A 20,617-nucleotide genomic window follows, 5' to 3' on the forward strand; every position below is an offset into this window, starting at 1 on the left:
GTACAACCTGACATTAACGGGAGACAAGGTTGTATATAGTACAGATACTTCGTGCATTTTGAAATTTGAGCTCTTAGCGGGGATCTTTGGAAGTTCAAAATTGACTTTTTGTTTTCTTGTGGCTGTTTCTGTTGCCTCTGCTGTTTTGGAGCCAAATTTTCAGCAGATTAGGCAGGCCAGCAGTCATAGGTACCAGTCGTGACATGGGTGGTGCAGGTATCTTGGTCAGTTCTCAGTATGACACTGAAGTAATCTAATAGGTGCCAGTGAAATAAGAATATTAACCCACCAAGGAAATGAGCAGAGTCTAGCTGAGACGACCGGTGATCAGTGGTGGATCTGATCATCTCAACAGAACAAATCTGCACCATCTTGTTAATGCTGGTATGGAAACTGAGGGGTGCCCACATCAGTTTTCTCTGCCATGCAAACAACAAGATATACTGGCCATCTCTCATGTTGAAGATGTACTACTGTTCATTGCTGATAAATTGTGGTGTTTCATTTCACTAAGCCGTTTAAATTGTAAGCTTGAAACTGTATTTTGGGATCACGTAAAAGAGCCTTCCTGTTATCTCATTTTAAAAGCATTCCATGACTACGCTGGGCAACAAAGATTTTGCCCGCTGAATACTTTTTTGGTGCATTTTATGGATTTTGGGCTGCTGATCATGAAAATCGTCATGAAACTTCTCTATCACATGCCTTTTTTTTGTAATTGCGTAGATTTGTTATTTCAATTCATAATTCAAGTCAATTAAAATGTGCCCACAATATAATCTGAAAAGTTTTCTGTTTTGTCCAGGCGTGTTTAAGCAGGGCAGATGCTACATGGCAAGACAGATATTAGAAAGGCTACAAAAGCCCATGCACACACCAATATATACATTGTGTTTACATGTATATTGTTTGCAATCACATTGATGCGCATGCTCTATCGTATGTACTCATTATGATAAAATAATTGTATTTTCAGGAGTACTTGTGATAGCAAAGTGTCTTATCAATGTTGCAACAGCTGCAATCCTTTCTATTATATTTGTGGCAAGTATACATTTGAAACTTAAAGACGGAGATCATAGACTCCTCTTATCAAGAAAGTCTATGAACTCTACTTTGGGTGCAAAATTGGCAACCAAGGCAAAGCCTGGGCTTCTCGCATTTGTTGTGCAGCATGCACTGTTGATCTTTGAGCTTGGCTCAGAGATAATCGAAAGTCAATGCCATTTGCTGTCCCAATGATATGGCGAGAGCAGAAGGATCACGTGACAGACGGCTACTTTTGTCTGACCATAGTGTCTGCTAAAAAACCAGAGATCCCTTCAATGCGCAAATCACTCTTCAGGCACGAGACCTGTGCCACATGACGACAATCTTCCAGTACTGAAGCCAGCAGGAACACGGAGTCTGAAGGAGGCAGAGGAAGACGCCATGATGCATGAGCCAGGAATGGAAAGCGGCACTGGTACTGATGCAGATTTTGAACCCTTTGTGTCGAGTGTGACTCAATTTTAAGTTAAGTGACCTGGTCAGAGACTTGGGTTTGTCAAAGGCAAAGGCAGAATCGCAGGGTTCAAGGCTGCAAGGACTGTCACCAAGCACAAAAGTTCCCGTGAAGGATTTTGGCATTTGAGAATAACTGATGCTAGTTATTCTGATGACAAGATTAAGGAAGCCATTGTTGTTGGTCCACAAAGCAAACAGGTCGGCAATGACAGGTGACTTGAAGAACTTCTAGTGAGACTGGAGAAAGTCATATGGAAAGCATTCAAGGGTGTTGTTGAAAGTTTTCTTGGTAATTGCAGAGCAACAAACTATGTGCAGCTGGTTGACAACATGTTTCAAGCAAACAAAACCATGAAGTTCAACATGTTACTGAAGATTCATTTTCTGCATTCCAATTTAGACTTCGTCTCTGCAAATCTTGGCGCTGCCAGTGACGAGGACAGTGAAAGGCTTCATCAGGACATTGCAGTCATTGAGAAACGGTATCAGTGCAACTGGAATCTATCAGTGCTGCCTCGTTATTGTTGGACACTTAAGCAAGAAGCCTCAGATGCTGAGTATAACTGAAAATCATCAACAAATTTTTTAGCCTAGTTGAACAACTGTAAAGCTTCAGCACTGTTATGCAATTAACCGCATTATATTTGTGTTCAGCTTCAAGCGGACTACCATAACCAAAATAAAAAAATTCTGAGGAAGCAACATCTTTGGGGGAAAGAATTTGCTGTCCAGTGCTATCAGAGTTATTTACAAGATCTGTAGCACAGTTAGAATACTGTGGGAAATCGAAAAGAAAATTGCAATTGTTAGAAATCTAAAGTGACAACTGGGTGGTGGGGGGGGGGGGGGTGGTATGGGAGAGCTCTAAGTACCCAGCAGTTCAGGATGTGTGTGTAGGAAGAGAAACCAAGTTAACATTTCAGGTCTGATCAGGGGTCTTCAACCTGAAATGTTAACTGCTGCGTTCTTCCACTGCTTTCTGCTCGTATTTTAAAATTCCATGACTGCTGGAAAAGTAAATCAAGGCTACAGATGTGATCAACGCTTGCCTCCGATCAAGCTGTGTCTGCACAGACCAGAGGGGCGTTGATGCCTGTGTCCTTAGCAGCACGTCAATTGCTCCGCAACACGTGCACAACCGAGTCAGCATCTTTCATCTGAGTTGCATCTTAGAATTTAGCTTGTACTGTTTGTAGAGCAATATTCTTGCTTTATGTTAAATCCTCTCGTGTACCAATAAAACAAGTCAAATCTGTTTTTGGGGCAGAGCTGTGTGCAGGTTGGTCATTGTGTTTTCCTCCTCAAACAATGGTTACCAGTTCTACATGATCAACTATGAAGGGCTCTGGCATCTCCTGAGATTACTAGTTATTTATGTTGTAGTCAGGGAAACTCACTTATTTCTTTATTGAACATTTAATGCAATTTGAAGCTTTTAAATGCTTAAGAACACACGAAATGCTGATGGGACTCAGCAGGTCAGGCAGCATCTATGATGGGGGAATAAAGAGTCGATGTTTCAGGCCTACACTCTTCCTCAGAACTGGAAAGGAAGGGGGAAGAAGATAGGAAAGGAGAAGGAGTTACAAGCTGGAAAGTGATACAAGGTGAGGGGGAAGTGAGGAGCATGGAGATTGTATATTGCATTACATTAAGTTTCTGCATTAAATTTTTATCACTAGTTAAAATTAACTGGCTGGGTGCTACGTGCATCAAATTCTGTGCATAGGTTGTTAGAAATAGTGTTCAAATATGAGGTTTTGTTATGAAAAAGCAAAAATAATACCTGCTGGTGCCTGAAATCTGAAATTAAATCTAAAGGTTCTTGAAGTACCAGATTAGGCAGAAACAGAGTTCATGTTTCAGGTACATAAACTTTCATCAGAACAGAAGTTAGAAACAATTTCAAGCTTTAGAAAGGGGAGAGGACTGGAGAGGACAAAAAGTATGTCTGTGATTGGGTGAAGACAGCACCTGAGGGTAGTGAAAGTTTTTTAATTGTAGTGGATCTATCTGCCATCACTTACTAGTCACAGTTTTAAAAAAACACCCTTTCACTAACATTCTTTTTCTCTTCTCCATTCCTGCTTTTGCCCAATTTAGTTGTAGCTTTTCTCAGTTCTGATGAAAGGCCATCAATCTGAAATGTTAACCGATCTTGTCTCCCCAGGTACTGCCTGACCCACAGAGATTTCCCAGCATTCAGCTTTTCATTTCCCAGTGTCTTCACTGTTCATTGAATCAGCCAGCAAGTTGAAGTGAATAATCTAATTGTAGTTTGTGCTTTTGTGTCTGTGTAGATGATCAGAAGTCCACGAAACCATCTGCCCCAATGGTCCCGCCCAAAAAACCCAACCTCCCTATGAAGCATCATCCCTTCAAGTCAGCCGCCCCTCCCAAGCGACCAGAGAAACCCACCGTGCCTGCTCCTCTATCCAAGTAAGATATCTTTAAGGTTCTTGTACTGTATGATTTGTCATTGTTATAAATGTACACGAGGTGAAAAAATATTACACAAATTATTAATAATGTTGGACTGAAGTAATTTTGATTTTTGCTTCAAGTGTTTACAAAATTTCCCAAGTTCGGTGAGGAGCTTTTAAGCATCATATATTCTCATGGGAAGGGATTGAAAGAAACTGGAGCCTTTCTCATAACATTGGTTTGACTTTTAAAAAAAAATTGACCAATAATATCTATGCCAAAACTCCTCCAAGGTTGGCATCAAAGCCTGTTAGGATATTTGCATGCAGGACCTTGGTACAATGCCACCTGAAGCCCTGTTGCCACTGAGACTTCACTGACTGATCTCAGGGTCCTGAAAGCAGTGGGTTTGACCATCTGTGGTGAGTGGCAGGTAGTGATTTCAGGTTGTGGGCGAGGTTCAGCCCTCTGTCCGGAATGTTCAATCTATAACAGTGGTGGAAGTGAAGTTCATAATGGGAAATATTTGTAAAGGGGAACAGTACATGCCTGTAGGGACAAAATACCAATGTCTTCAAGTGCACAGCACAAGCTCAGAAGACAGAATTTCTACTCTTATGTACTCCAGTCCTTTTAAAGGAGAGCTTTCCTGACGGGCATCACCTTCAAGTTATTTATGAGATATTTTCTATCATATTACAGCTTGCTCTAAACAATGGAAGCAGTCCAAAAATCTAATCTTTGTTTTCTTTTTAATTTCCTTTGCTTCAGTATAAGAAAAGAATAATTTAACTGTCAATCATTTAAGGCTTAAGCATTATTTTTGATAGATTCCTACAAATCTTGCTGCCACTTTTTGTGTTCTTCATACCCCAATGGGTTTTGAAAAAAAATCAACACAGGCTCCTTATATCTGTACATAGGATACCAAGAATCCTCGTCTTTTCTCTAATATTGCTTATTTCAGAGTGTTATCTGTCATAGGTATCTATGCACCAAGGCTGCTTTGTTTAAAACTGGTCTTTTTATGGACATTTCTTTCCCTATTATTTACAAAACTGGCTGCTTCACATTATTCTGTGGTTGTCAGTTGTCTGTGCAATCAGTGTGTCTTGTCATCCTGCTGTCTTTCACAATCCACATCGCATTTGGCTTTGCATCTTAGTACAAGTTCCTGGTCTTCCTGTGATTAGGCAATTGAAACTGCAGTGAAGAGAGCTGTTAAGGTGTTGTTATGTATCATTTGCACTCAAAAATCAATTGTGCCTGAGTTCCCTCGCTCTCCACTACTTCTGTGGTATGCGTGTGTGACAGCGTAATGCGTCAATTTGCCCTGCAATTTACAATACTGCCTGTTCTGAAATTGAATGGTAAAAGCAGTCTTTTTAAAACCACCATTGGTGAACTAAAACACATTGCTTGCCACTAGTCATTTGTACATGAAGGTCAGTCTATTTGAGTGGGCTGCTTTGTACATCGGTGCAGTGAGCAGCACTTTCGTTACAGAATAAATTCCATGTTATGTGCTCAAATGTTCAGGTCTCATTTACTGATTTTAATTTTAACATTTATATACAGGATTAGAGCTTTAATTTATGTCTCAATGCCTATTAGAAAGTACCTATAAGATCATAAGATGTAGGAGCAGAAGTAGGCCATTCGGCCTGTCAAGTCTGCTCCGCCATTCAATCATGGGCTGATCCAATTCTTCCAGTCATCCCCACTCCCCTGCCTTCACCCCATACCCTTTGATGCCCTGGCTAATCAAGAACCTATCTATCTCTGTCTTAAATGCACCCAATGACTTGGCCTCCACAGCTGAAGTTGCACCTGAACTTGTACCCTTTTTCTCTCACTTCAGTATTGACACAACTGAACTTGCAGATAGCAAGTATATTGAAAATGTTTAATTATAACATGTCAAAATCATTGATTTTTTTTAAAGAAAATATTTGAGAATGGATCCTTTGCTGAACCAACTGCCCATGTGACTGGATGTGGAAATTTTCTGAGATGGCAGACCTAAATGATGATGATGGCAGGAGATAGGGACTGAGGGGAAAAATGGATTAGTCATGATGAAATGGTGGAACAGACTCGATGGACCAAATGGCCTAATTCTGCTCCTATATCTTCTGTTCTTATAAATAGTAATATTTGGTTATGTCAAGTGAACCAATTCCAGTCAAACTGGTTAGGGTATTGCAATTAGTTTCTCCCAATGAAAGCTAGCAGCTTTTTTTCTGCTCCAGAGAAATAGCTTAATAACAGTAGTAATAACTTCAACAAAGGTCATGAAGAATGATGTGTTACGTGACCTGGATTATTTTTCATAATAGCGCAGAGCACTGTGCTGCAGGAGGAATTGAAAACTTAGATTGAACAATTACATAAAGATCTTTGGCATGAATTATTCTGCCCCTTTGTTGTTATCTTGGTCTTTCTGAGCAACATTACTCTCCAGTCAATTGGTGCAACATTGGAATCTGCCCTGCAGTAGTCCACGTCTCCAGTCTACTCGTAGAGAAAATTATCCAAGTAATAAGTCCCTGGTTTCGGTAGTGAATGCTTCTGGACATCTTGTGAAGATTCACTTCATTTAATATCAACAGGAGTATACTTTCAAAGATCAATCAGGTGTCATATTGATGTTAAGCAGGTTAGCCCAGTTTTGTGTAGCACTAGAATCTGCATGATGAGGACAGTAAGCAAGGATTGCATACATTCCATGACTGGAGTTGGATGTTCCTCCGTCCCAATCTTGGATCAGTGGCAAGTCTAGGAATGCTATCGCATGATTGTTTGACAGTGCTATCGGATCAATCAGTTTCGTTAGCAGAAATACTTGTCCTGGAAGAATGTAATAACTCTGGATTTTTTTTTTTATTGACTCCTTGTATGTGAAATTATAGGCTCTGTAATCATGGATAATTATATCCTTAAACATACGATCAATCACTTAACAAGTTCTGTTCTCTTCAATAGGGTAAATGGAGAGGTGCCTTGCAATCGACCAAAGCCAGACCTCGATTCAGCAGTGTTTAGACCAAAATCTGAAATTAGTATTCGACCAAAGTCAACAGAAATAGTATTTGACAAAGCTTCTGATATAGGTAAGGCTGAGTAGATTTAATTTGTTTAGTTATTTATTTTTTAAAAACTGTGAATGATTTGAATGAAGATTCTTTTGTAATGAAATTTTCTTCTATAATGAAAACTTATGCATAAATACTCATGTCTAGTTCCAGTAGTTTTGTGTATCTATAAAGGTGACGCCAAGCTGCAATCACCGTTGAGTCATGGCTCAGATTTAGTTGCTCTTTAAGGGTTTTTTTTTAACTTCATAAGGATGGTTTTGGAGTTAGAGAGGAGTTAGCGTTCAGGTTAGGGGATTAGGGACAGGGATGTGGGGGGAATTAGAGGTCAAGCCGGAGTCTTAAGTCTCCACTCCACATTCAGAGACCGGCGACACGGGCACGGGACATCCACAGTTGAATGTCGGGCCTGCAGAGTTTAAGTTCCGTGAGGCTGAGGGGTTCGAGTTCTGATGACTGCAAATCAGTGAAACTGGAGTTTGAAGTGTAGCGTTCAAGGTCCCATCATCGTTGTTCGATGATTGGTGTGTGCTGACGATCAAGGCCCGAGGTTTGATTCGGAAGGCTAGAAGTTGAGGCCTGTTGGCCAGAGCTGCATCTGTGAATCTGAGTGCACTGGGAAAGTTGGAGCCCAGTGTCTGCCAGCCTGAGTCCCCTCTGGGATGGAGAGTGAAGAAGACTGCCTGACCTCGATTTGAAGGACTGTGTGTGAGTGGGAGGAAGGATTGCTTTCATTGCTTCTTGTGTTCTGCGTTGTTCTGCCCAGTATTATGGGCGTGCTATGTTGGCACTGGATTGTGTGGCAACATTTGTGCGCTGCCCTCAGCACACCTTCTGGTGAGTTGGTTCTTAATGCACACGCAGCATTTCACTATATGGTTTGATGTACACGTGATAAATAAACTTGAATCTTCAGTATGGAACCCAACCATTTGTGTCCAATATCAAAAGATCGCTGATTCGTTAACCTTAGAAATTTCAAAATTAGTTAAAACTTTCAAATTTCCTGAATGTTCAAGTTATCTCTGCTTCAAAATTTTAATTTAGCTTCAAGACACTACAGTGAGTTTTTTTAATTTGGTATGTTGTGCAATATTATTTATTCTATTAAATTCTTGTAATGTTATTTTAAGCCTATTAGCTCATCCTTTTGGCAGAATATGAATTGCAGTATTTTTCTTTTTGAGCAGCATTCTTCAGACAGCATTTCAGATTCCATGTCATAAGAGTTTTTCCAAAGCTTCTTTGTTGATTTTTTTTTTGGAGAGTTACTGAATTATCATTCTGAAAATTAATGAATCTTTTATGTGCCTGGTTTCTTCCATTAATTTCTCTGCTGTTCCCAAAATAGTTGTTATTTTGTTGTGGTCCCACCTAAGCCATTTATTATCTCCTTTAAATCCTAATGAAATATTAGACCATAAGACATTGGGACAGAATTAGGCCATTCGACCCAATGTGTATGCTCAGTCACTTGATCGTAGTTGATCCATTTTCCTTCTCAATCCCTCCCACTGTTGTGCTGCCTTTGTAATTGCATTAACGTATTGGCCTAGGATAGATCTTCAGAGATGTCGACTCCCAGGAGCTTGAAACTGCTCACCCCTTCCACTTCTGATCCCTTGATGAAGGCCGGTGTGTGTTCCCTAGACTTCCCGTTCCTGTTCCACAATCAATTCCTTGGTCTTAATGACGCTGAGTGCAAGGTTGTTGTTGCAACGTCACCTAACTGGCTGACCTGTCTTGCTCTTGTATGCCTTCTCATCACAATCTGAAATTCTGCCTACAGTAGTCATGTCATTGACAAATTTAAATATGGCGTTTGTGCTGAGCCTAGCCACAGAGTGATGTGTGTAGAGAGAATAGGGCAGTGGGCTAAGTAGGGAACCTTTAGGTGTGCCGGTGTTGATTGTCAGTAAGGAAGAGATGTCATTTCTGTAGTTCCCCAATGAGAAAGTCGAGGATCTGTTGCAGAGGGAGGTACAGAGGTCCAGGTTTTGGAGGTAGTTGATTGGTATTGTGGGTATGATGGTGCTGAACACTGAGCTGTAATCAATAAACAGCAGCCTGTTTGTCCAGGTGGCCCAAGGCAGAGTGGAGGGCCAGTGAGATTGCATCTTCTGTAGAACTGTTGTGGTGACAGTTAAATTGCAGCGGCTTCAAGTCCTCACTTAGGCAGGAGTTCATTCTGGCTATGGCCAACCTCTTAAAGCATTTCATCACAGTAGATGTGAGGGCAACTGGGTGATGGTCATTGTGGCAGCTCACCCTGCTCTTTTTGGGCAGGGTGAGATGCCTGATCATACACGATGGCCGTGGAATATGGTGACTCTCTTGTGCAACTCCGAAGGGAATCATCAGTTATTCCCATTTAGGACTACTACAGCTGACATGGGCACTTCAGTAAGAATAATCATTTTAAGACGTTTATAAAATCTATTGATCCCTGCAAACTGCCATTTGTGTGGTCTGATTGTGGAGAGCTGATCTTATCTGACCTATCACACTTCTGTTTCGTGACAAATAAACTTGACATGCTATTATTGCTATAAAAGGTGTTGGCTCTTAGTTAAGCAAGACCTTGAGTTTGAAATTGTTGGTCTTATTATTAAGACCATGGCCCTGCAGATGTTAGTGATCCTCCCATTCCATTTCCTTGATTGGCTGTGAAATTAATCAACTGCTGAAAACCTCTTCTCAGGATCCAAAGCTCTTGCTTAAATCTCCACTTCAATTTTCTATCTCTTTTGATGTGCCTTAAAACCTAGCTCTTTGACCATTCTACCCTATTGACTGGACTAGCCCTGATTGTTTTATTGGTCAAACGAAACCCTATTATGCTTTAAATGCGCCATAAAAATAGAATTGGTGGTTGTGTTAATGACGGTATTATTATTGGTTGCTTATTGTCACCTGTAGAGGAACAGTGGAAAGCTGTTTCACATGCCATCCTTTTGAGATCATTAGTACGTTGAGTAGTACAAGGGGAAAGCAGTGACAATGTTAAAAAGTGCAGTGTAACTGCACGCTTAGGTGCAAGGCCATAAAAATGTAGATTATGAGGCTAGGGTTCTATCACAGCATACTAGGGGATCGTTACAACAAAATGGAAGCTGACCTTGAGCCTAGAAGTACATGCGTTCAAGCTTTTGTATTTTCTACCCAATGGGAGCAGGGGGAAGAGGATAGCTGGAGTGAGTGGGGTCTTTGATATGTGGGTGGCTTTTCTGAGGCAGCGAGAATCCCAACCTGGGGTTCACCGACCCCTTGCTTAACGGTTTTGGTCCATGGCATAAAAAAAGGCTGGGAGCCCCTGATGCAGACAATTCATGGAGGTGAGGAAATCTGGCAGGTTTCTGTGATATGCCGAGTTGCATCCCCAATTCTCTTCTATCGCCATAATAAGCTGTGATGTATCCCAATAGGATGATTTCTGTGGTGCATCTGTAATTACTGGTGAGGGTCAAAGTGGACATGCCAAATTTCTTTAGTCTCCTCAGAAAGTAGAGGCACAGTTGCATTTTCTTGGTCATGGCATTTACATGGTTAGGGCGGGACAGGCTATTGAAGATGTTCAGTCCTAGGTGGTTAACGCTGTGAACTCTTTTGACCACGGTACCATTTGATAGTAGTTCTAGTTCAATTATTTCACTGTCAAAATTTATTTTGTAATATTCTGTACTAAATAGAACCGAAGCTTTATAGCTCAGTTGCTAAATATTTGATTGCTATTTCAATGCTAATTTAAAAAATATTGGCATAACAGGTCCTATTCATTAGAATTTGCTGTATTTTATAAATAATATAACAGAGGTTGTTTCTATTTCAGATCTCATCAGTTTTGACACTGTAGAATCCTCTAGTGAGAAACTCTCTCACCCAACAGCTAGCAGGCCAAGATTGCCAGGGAGAAGGCCTCCCAGCGTTTTTATGGTTAGTCAACCTGAGTTCTTTTTGATCAGCGAAATGTTATTTAACTGTTTTATTTGTTTATACCTGTACAGAATTATTCGTACAATTCCCAGTGACTTCATGGGATATTGGGCCATAAAAGTAGGACGGCCACGAGTTCACTTTGGGGCCTGTGCCAAGTTACTGATGCGACTTTGTGTGTACAGGAAAGGAAGAGTTGACAGTTCTTGATTGTTACTGACTAGCTGTCACTTTGAAATGTTAGACGAAGGGACAATGAAATTTCGTTATGTAGCCTCAATAAAATACTTGATACATGATGATCACTCTGTAATAAATGCCAGTTTGCTAGAAGCAATGAAGAGCTGTGAACTTGTACAAGTCACAAAGAGCAAGCGGCATCAAGAAAACATGGCAAAGTCTGGGCCACAAAGTTGTACATCTGTGGTTCTAGCAGCCTTAAGATAAAAAGCGTAAAGAGTAGCCTGAGGGAAAGGGAGAAACTGAGGGCTAAGGTTTGCATGGAAGAAGTTTGGTTATAGCATGATAGAAAAAATTGAGGCTGAGGTAACAAATAAGGCAGCACTTAGCAAAGATCTGAAAACAGTTACTAGCAAGGTAATGGGAACAAGAATGAGCTGATGACAAAAACTATGAAAGTAAGTTGTTCCACTTCCAGTAAGATGGCTGCAGGCTCGGTTGCTGTAGCCTCTCCGGAAATGTTCTTGTCATTTTAAGCATCCATTTTTACAAGCTCAAGACACTGCTGGATTTTGGTAGCTCCAAGTGGGGCAGGTCTACCCCATCAGTGAGTCGATTGTTTGCGGAGGAGCTGGGCTTGGTGCGGACTGTGCTGCTGCACGCTATGAAAAGGCCTCGGAGTCAGTGCATGAAGGCCGTGTGCATTATAACAACGAGTGATTGTCTTGGACATTTTTCTTGTCAGCTCTTGCTGACAACATTCATGCTCCATCAATCTACAGGATATGTCACTTGGGGATTTGGGCTATATTATATCTTGTTTTGTATGACTTATGTTTGCCTTGATGCCGGAGGAACACTGATTCATTTGTCTGTATTCGTAGGTATTCATATATGCTTCAATGAAATAAGCTTAAACTTTTCAAGAGCTGTGTGGGAATTCATAGACTTTAAGAAGAGACCTTTTTTTGCATCATTTTGACAGTTTTTTTTCTCTATTTGAACCAATAAGAAATAGGAAGGTGGTTGTAATTTTATAAAACTTAATTTTAAAAAATCACGGGTAATAAGCCATTAAACCAAAATATACATGGCAACAGTAGGCACACAGTACTTATGACTTGATTCCCAAAATGGTGCTCTGAAACTTCAGTATTTTTCAGTATCATTATTCTAACCTCCAGCAACCTCCCAAATAGACAAAAGAAAAGGCTTTCAATATTCAAAACAGAGTGGAGCAAGGGGCATGCCTTTCAACCTGCTCTTCACATATATGCTGAACCACACAATCAAAGACATTGAATGTGGCGCCTACTTGAAGTACAGAGTTGATGGGTCATTCTTCGACCCGTGTGGTTGCCAGAACAAAAATAGTCAAGAAACTCAAAGTTGAAGCCTTCTACACCAATGACTGTGCTATGATGGCTCACACTGAGTCTGATTTTCAGCTAATTGTCAACAAATTTGCCAAAGCCGCACATCTCTTTGGTCTTGCCCTCAGCCTAAGCAAGATAGAAGTCCTATCTTGAACAGCTACGACCAGCCCCGCTATCACTATCGAGGGAACAAGACTGAGAACAGTGGGAGAATTCAATTATCTCAGCTGTGTCAGTTGTAGTGATGGCTTACCAGATAGAGACATCAGCATCAGATGCACCAAAGGAAATAGTTACTATTGCATTTCCAATTGGATCATTGTTTTTCACAAACATTAACTTTTAGATTTAGAATTGAGTTATATTTGTGAGAACCAATTAGTAATTTTGCTAACATTGCTAAGTTTTCTTTAGTTTATTTTTCACTTGAGTGTAACTAAAAAGTAAACAGGGTCTCTTTGAAAGTCAATGGAGAAGCAAAGCAGTATGTCATATAATAAATAGTTTTCAAGCAGATTCCTTTTAACATCTTTAAAAAAAATTTTTGACAGGTTTCGGGTGAAAGTCATTTAGATAAAAAATCTAAATCAATCAAAGAAGAAGATGAAGAAGAAACTTTCAGACCAAAGCCGTCAGAAATAATTAAAAAGGTATATATTCAGTTTTTGCACATATGTAGCATGGCATGACTGCAAATCACTGTGGTTGAGCTCAGCATATTTGAAAGATATGAATTTCTGATGCAGTATGATTTATATATATATATATATGTTTCCGCATAGTGACCTAGCAATTGTAAACTTGGACAACTTGTAACATACCTAGAACATTATGACACACAGAGCTGCATACTCGTTATTTATCGTTTTAAGCAATATTGAAGGCCATGCATTTGATTGGAGTACATTGTACAGCGTTATTCAATTTGTTATAGTTATCAAACATTTGTGTACATATCTAAGATTTTTGACATACGGTTGGGATGAGTTGTCCTCCAATATTGGCAAATCACTTACAAGCATCTTGTCGCCATGCCAGAAGACATTGTCAGTTCACTGTTGATTGTGAATGCTTGGACTTTATAAACTTTTCAGTCAGCCGATCAGATGTCATTTTGGAAAGTCAATTGTGATGTGGGGAGGAAGTCTAATTGGCTGTGTGGTGAATTTCATACACTGTGGTCTGGAATTTTGCACGCATCAGCTCATAAATAGGATCGAGGTCTGCAATTAATTTTCTGAAATGAATACAGCTCAGCTCATTGGAAAGTATATAAAGCCCAAGCATTTGGAGAACACGCCACAATTAACAGCAAGGTCTCCTCGCATGGTGACAAAACATTTACAAGTAAATTGCCAAACTCTGAGAACAACTCAGCCCAACCATCAACCACCCAAGCTACACATCTTCCAAATTATTTCCATTTTGACATATAATTATTATAGCAAGCTACTGAAGTACATTTTCAAAGTTGTTCAAAATGGAGAAGCTTATGCTGTCAGTGATTAGTAAACAATCCTAATGCCAATTCAGAATGTCTCTGAAATCTTCGTATTTATCCATCTCATTACATATTCTTCCACCATATTTCAGCCATCGTTCAAACAAAATACTGGAATAATGAATGCTACTGAGGTGAAGGAGATGACTGAAGTAGATGATAGGAGCAAGACTACCATAGACGACGTTAAGGCACAAATAGCTGACCTGATGACTTTGGTTGAGAAACTGAAGATCCAGCACAAGTAATATCTTTTGCATTCTTTAAAATTATTAACAGCATATATAATTTACTTTTTGGTGTATATTTATTACTTTTGTTATTTATTTATTCATTCATCCATCTTTTCACTTTCATGAATCCTTCCTTCTAGATCATTAGGGCGAGTAGGTAACCAAAAGTCTCAGCCTTACCTACTATTGTAGGTAGTCTTAAAGTTGTAGTTCAGTCTTGAAGCCCGCAATGTTGACCGTTTGTCTATTTCCATAGGTGCTGTCTGACCTGCTGAGTTCCTCAAGCACTTCATGTTGCAGATTTTCAACTATCGTTACTGTTGCATTAGATGATCTTTTATATGATGGTTGTTCACAGCTCAACCTGAATGAATACTTAAATAACACCATAGTTCTGCGCAACCAAGCCATTAAGTTTTTGAATTGACCTTATTACATCCTCCACATACGTGAAGAGTAAAAATCTTTGCGTTACGTCTCCGTCTAAATGTGCAATGTGCAGTCATAGTAATTTATAATAAAGAGAACATTCAGTGTAACATAGAATACACTCAAATCTGTGAGTTCATCAGTCTGATGGCCTGGCGGAATAAGCTGTCCTGGAACCTGTTGGTCCTGGCTTTTGTGCTGCGGTATTGCTTCCCAGATGGTAGCAGCTGGAATAGATTGTGGTTGCGGTGGCTTGGGTCCTCAATGATCCTTAAGGCCCTTTCCTCACACTTGTCTTTGTAAATGTCCTGAATCATGGGAAGTTCACATCTACAGATGCACTGGTCTGTCTGCACCACTTTCTGTAGAGCACTGCGATTGAGGGAAGTACCATTCCCATACCAGCCAGTGATGCAGCCAGTCAGGATGCTCTCAATTGTGCCCCTCTAGAAAGTTCTTAGGATTTGGGGGCCTATACCAATCTTCCTCAACAGTCTGAGGTGAAAGAGGTGCTGTTGTGCCTTTTTCACCACACAGCTGGTGTGTACAGACCACGTGAGGACATCACTGATGTGGATGCTGAGGAACCTAAAGCTGTTCACCCTCTCAAACCCAGATCCGTTGATGTCAATAGGGGTTAGCCCATCTCCATCCTTCCTGTAATCCACAACCAGCTCCTTTGTTTTAGCGACTTTGAAGGAGAGGTTGTTTTCTTGACACCACTGTGTCAAAGAGTTGACTTCTTCCCTGTAGGCCACCTTGTTATTGTTTGAGATTAGGCCAATCAATGTAGTGTCATCAGCAAATTTAATTAGCAAATTAGAGCTGTGGGTGGCGACACGGTCATGGGTATACAGGGAGTAACGGAGGGGACTTGGTACACAGCCCTGAGGGGCTCCTGTATTGTGAGTCAGAGGGGTGGAGGTGAGGGAGCCCACTCTTGCCACCTGCTGACAAACTGGTAAGAAGTCCAGGATCCAGCTGCACAAGGCAGGGTCAAGGCCCAGGTCTCTGAGCGTCCTGTTGAGCCTGGATGGCTAAGTAAATGTGAACATGAGCATGAATCAAGAACTGTAGCATTTGGAATATAAATTTAGGTAGATTTCACTATTTTTCAAAAGCACTTGAATATTTCAGTTCTTAAAGATAACTTTCAAAATATTAGTATCAATATATTACTTTAAAATTGGCAAATAATTATGGAGTCATTGCAAATAATTACATGAATAGCTTTATAATTTTCTCATTTATTTATTGTAAGCTATATACATCTTACTTATCATTTGTGTTTATAAGAGTCCACAAGGCATCAAAAATAAATCCCTTTTACCTTGTTACTTTAATTTGTTCTTTGAGTTTGCTGAGTTTATTTTAAAAGAAGCTGCATCCCTGGAGGAATTGGTGGAAAATGGATTGGAGATTTCTGCACTCCATATTATTTAATTCCAACGAAGCAGGAACGATTTGATGCTTTTGTTAATAAGAATGAAATTATTGCTGAGCTATCTAAATTGTTCTAATACTACACTGTAATGGTGTACAAATGCAAATTGGAGAGCACAAAGTTCCAATACATAACTAAATGCAACTTAATAACTTGATTAATTGCGGTTTTGTTTTAATTTAACATTTTTGGCATTGCTAGCTTCAGGTCTCATCCGTTTACCTCTTCAGATGCTGGCATTTCTATGAGTTAATGTTGGAGGGCTTTTAACTTGATTCAGACTTGCCTCCAAATCTTAAGTGTTGGAACATTAGACCTAATGAGGTTAAAATGTGACAGGCAAGTCTGCTTAATTATATCTGATGGAGGAAAAGAACCACCAATGTTTTCTGAAGTAATAAGACATTCATCTGTTGTCCACAGAAAAGAAATAACTGAGCTAAGGCTTGAATTTGAGGAAGAAAAGAAACATCGTATTTCCTTACAGGTAAAAGTGAAAACCATGCAGATTAATATGGCCCAAGGAAACTTCTGTCATTATTATTTAATTTAGTTATCCCATTTATTTTGCTGAACAAGATTTGCATTTTTACTGTTGAATTGTTTTATAATTCAAAAGGTGAATATTCATACCATTTGTGCCTTTTGTAGATTGCTTATAGAACTAATGCTTGGTCTCATTCACATTTCAAATTTTCGTTAAGGATTTCTCCAGTTCTGATTTTAAAAATTATAGATTTGCTGTACTAGTTGTATCAGTTCTTACTGAAGAAATATCTGCTAGTCATTTCAGATTCTTTTTTCTAATGTTTATGTTTCTGCATTTAGCTGTTGATTTTTTGAGGAATGGATTTTTTTATTAAGCATTTAGTTAAATTCTTCATAATTTTGAATATCTGTCAGATTTTCACACCTTATATTTGAAGGACATGACCTTGACCTAATTATCGAGTTCTACTCATCATTCAAGTGCATAATTCATGGTTTTGCATTTCCTAAAGTACATAGAACAGCTTAGTATGTTGTGTGAACCTTATGACCTACTCTAATATCAATCTAATCTTTTTCTCCGAAATAGCTCTTGAATCTTCTATCATCCATATTCCTTTCTCAGAGTTTTATAACGGCCTGTACCTCCCCCACTCCCCGACAAGCTGTTCCATGAACTCACTACTCTTTATAAAGACCTTGCCTTCAATATTCCCCCCTGTACTTTCCTCCAATCATCTTTAAAATCTCTACCAGTATTAGCCATTACTGCGCTTGGAAAAAGACTCTGGCTGTCCAACGATCTATGCCTCTTATGAAATTGTACACATCTACCAAGTCACCTCATTCTCCTTTTCTCCAAAGAGAAAAGCCCCAGCTCGCTTAACCGATCCACATAAGAAGTGCCTCTAGTCCAGGCTGCATCCTGATAAATCTCCTCTGCACCCTCTCTAAAGCTTCTACATCCTTCTTATAACGAGGTGACAGAACTGAGCTCAATGTTCCAAGTTGGTAAACCAGGGTTTCATAGAGCTGCAAAATTATCTTGTGGCTCTTGAACCCAGTCCTCCCCATGCATAGAACAGAATGCTTAATGCTAACTACAGCATATCCGATAACTTTGATTGTGGAATATTCTACCAACTTCTTTCATTTTCTGCATGAGTGAAGAATATCCATTTAGATATTTTCTGGAAATTAATTTTAATTATCTTCAAGATCTTTGCATCAGTAACATTAATAATATTTAATTATTTACAGCTGGAGGTAGACAAACTGAAGAAAGCAGTTCAGCCTCCATGAACTACATTTAATTCTCTACTTGATACAACTTGCCAAGCTTCAGATGCTGCTGCAAGTCCCCCAGAAGACCAGTACTTAGAAATGGCTTTTCCCTTTTATTATAATTATGGTCCTTTTTTGAAAATGTTAAAGGCTACAATCTTTATAGAGATGGGTATAATTGTATGATGTAAATTTCTTGCCAATGTGAATTAATGAGGCCTTATCTTGTATTGTGCTGGACTCTCAGATCACACATTCATGAAGAATGTTTGCCTACTGTACTACTGAATCTGTATAAAGGGGTAAGATGTTAAATTTTTAATTAAGATGTAGTTTAATTTTTTAATGAATCTGCTGTTGTAGTTATGCAAAACATATATAAGATTTACACAAATATTTTCTGCTCAAGGGGAAGGAGCTTAAATAGATATTAGATGATTTGCCCTCTACACAGGAAAGGGAGTTTAATTTTGCTGTATACAATGTATTTTAGCATTCCTACCAGGTTAAACACTATTGTGCCTGATTGAAGCCTGCAGATGAAAGTATTAAATAAATATATAAAGTTTCTGTTCAAGGGGCAAAAGATTGAGGACAACAGACCAATTACCTATGCAGAGTAGACTATGTATTTTCATATAGAAGATTATATTACAAATGTATTGGTTATTTGCATATTACTTGCCATAAAGGGAGCTTTTGACATTAATGGATCTGAGGAAATTAGCAAACATCCCGTGTATCTTTAATACACTCTTTTGATGAATTATGGTTCTCAACTTTTCCAGTTTTACCTGTGTTCCTAGCTTTCATTTCAGTCAACATCTCAGATCCGATCATAAACTAATCTTCTGAAGGGGAAGAAAAAGTATGTCTTATTGCATTTATGCATATGTTTTTGTTTCCTTAGCCAGCTACTCCTGGTGTGGTTTAAAACCAAGTGCTCTTGGGGACTGCTTTTCAACAGTTCTTGCTGCCATTAAGCTCAAAACAAATAATCAGGAATGACAATCATTTAAAAAAAAATTGATGTGTTTTTCTCCTCTGTTACACAGCAATACCAAGATGGTGCAAGCCATTGTGTAAATTCCACTGTTATATTTGGATGTCGTAGTTTTCTGTTCCTTGTAAACACATTCAAATTATATTTTTCCTTTTGGCTTTATTTTCAGGAGTTATCTTTCATTAAAGAATGAATTTAATACTTATAATCCATGACTCAAATCTTAGTAATTGTGGCTTCTACAAGAATGCGTTTACAGATGCTGTATAATAATGCATGCTTATTCTGAATTTCTTTTACATGTCTATATTAAAATGAAAATATTGATTTGTCTAATTTTTTTCCTTGTATTTTTAACGAACTATAATGGAATAATCCTGAATTCTGTAAAAGCTATGTCGAGATTACATCAAGATAAATATTAACTATATTTATTGAGCTACTTTAATACTGACAAAAACAAAAAAGGCTTTGACATCATTTATAGAGCAGTTATACTCAAACGTAAATCCTATTTGATTTGTAACAAATAATCTTCTCAGTTGTGTAATATTTTGCCAGTTACCTTTTCCCAATCTTCCTTTTGTTGTGACTATTAGTCTATCAGCATCAATTGCTGTTCCACCCTGATGTGATGGACTGTGCACATCACTTTCCCAAAGTAACGAATAAATAATAGCGTCAACACATTATGTTTCAGACTCCCAAATCTTCCAACAATGACTCGGCCCTTGTTTTGCTTCTGAATAAAAGTCCCTTGTTTGCTTTAAATTCAACAGTCAATGCTGATATGAGAAAGACCGCTTCTGCTTGGGAGTCCTTTCTCTGGCAGGTTTACCAGCCAGGAGTTCTACCAGACCTGTGATTATGTTCCAAGCACAATCTGGTAACTCTGCAATCGTTGGAATCTTGGAGATAAAGAATTCCAGCATTTGTTTGCAATAAGGGCCAATATACCATTTACCTTTCCAGTAATCAGGTTCATTAATAGTTTCTAAAAGGTTTTGTACCATCTGTTCAGGTTAACTGCAGCAGCAATAACGTTCAAACAAGTCTAGACCGTGGAAAAATAGTATGCATTCCTGCCACCCATATGAAAAGACAATGCCTCAGAAAGGGGGCCTCTATTATCCAGAACAAGTCCTCTCATTCCTACCATTAGAGAGGAGGTACAGGACCCTGAAGACACACATTCAACATTTTAGGAGCAGCTTCTTCCTCTTCACCATCAGATTTCAATGAACCCATGAACAGTACCTCACTATTTATGCTCTCTGGGTGTGCACTAATTAGTTACTATCAAATAAAAAAAAATTTATGCATTGCACTGTACTAGTCCCACAGAACAAATATTTTCATGACACAGGTCAGTAATAATCAACATGAAACGGAAAATCTACTGTAACCTTACTGAGGCGCTGGAGCTGCAGCATACTGGGTATGAATGTGTTGCAGTGCATTGGTTATCAGACTAATCTTCCAGCAATCTAAGCTGCTAATAAAAAGATCTGCGCTCGTATCTGACCATGGCAGCAATATAGTTAATAATCAGAAATGTTTGAGAAACAGCAACTTGGTAATGATGACTACAAATTGTCAGAATGTCATTGAAACATTGTCAAAGGAAATGGAGGGTTATGGGGTAGTGTGGGTTTAGTACTTTTTTTTTAAGGATTATATGGGTTGGCACAATATGGAGGGCTGAAGGGCTTGTACTGTG

At 39.1% G+C, this 20,617-nt stretch overlaps 1 protein-coding gene across 3 annotated transcripts in view; it reads left to right on the forward strand.

The window, feature by feature from the left end:
- The window catches only part of cd2ap (CD2-associated protein), a 193,887-nt gene extending 174,654 nt beyond the window's left edge, over window positions 1-19,233 (forward strand). For all 3 annotated transcript variants that reach the window (XM_059981583.1, XM_059981582.1, XM_059981584.1), the window contains 7 exons: window positions 3,807-3,945; window positions 6,916-7,043; window positions 10,855-10,958; window positions 13,066-13,164; window positions 14,108-14,259; window positions 16,545-16,608; window positions 17,871-19,233. In XM_059981583.1, the coding sequence (XP_059837566.1) occupies window positions 3,807-3,945; window positions 6,916-7,043; window positions 10,855-10,958; window positions 13,066-13,164; window positions 14,108-14,259; window positions 16,545-16,608; window positions 17,871-17,912 (728 nt within the window). In that variant the 3' untranslated portion in view covers window positions 17,913-19,233. The remainder of the gene's footprint in view (window positions 1-3,806; window positions 3,946-6,915; window positions 7,044-10,854; window positions 10,959-13,065; window positions 13,165-14,107; window positions 14,260-16,544; window positions 16,609-17,870) is intronic.
- The last annotated feature ends 1,384 nt before the right edge of the window (window positions 19,234-20,617 follow it).

This window comes from Hypanus sabinus, chromosome 10, assembly GCF_030144855.1.
Source record: "Hypanus sabinus isolate sHypSab1 chromosome 10, sHypSab1.hap1, whole genome shotgun sequence".
NCBI classification, from domain to species: domain Eukaryota; kingdom Metazoa; phylum Chordata; class Chondrichthyes; order Myliobatiformes; family Dasyatidae; genus Hypanus; species Hypanus sabinus.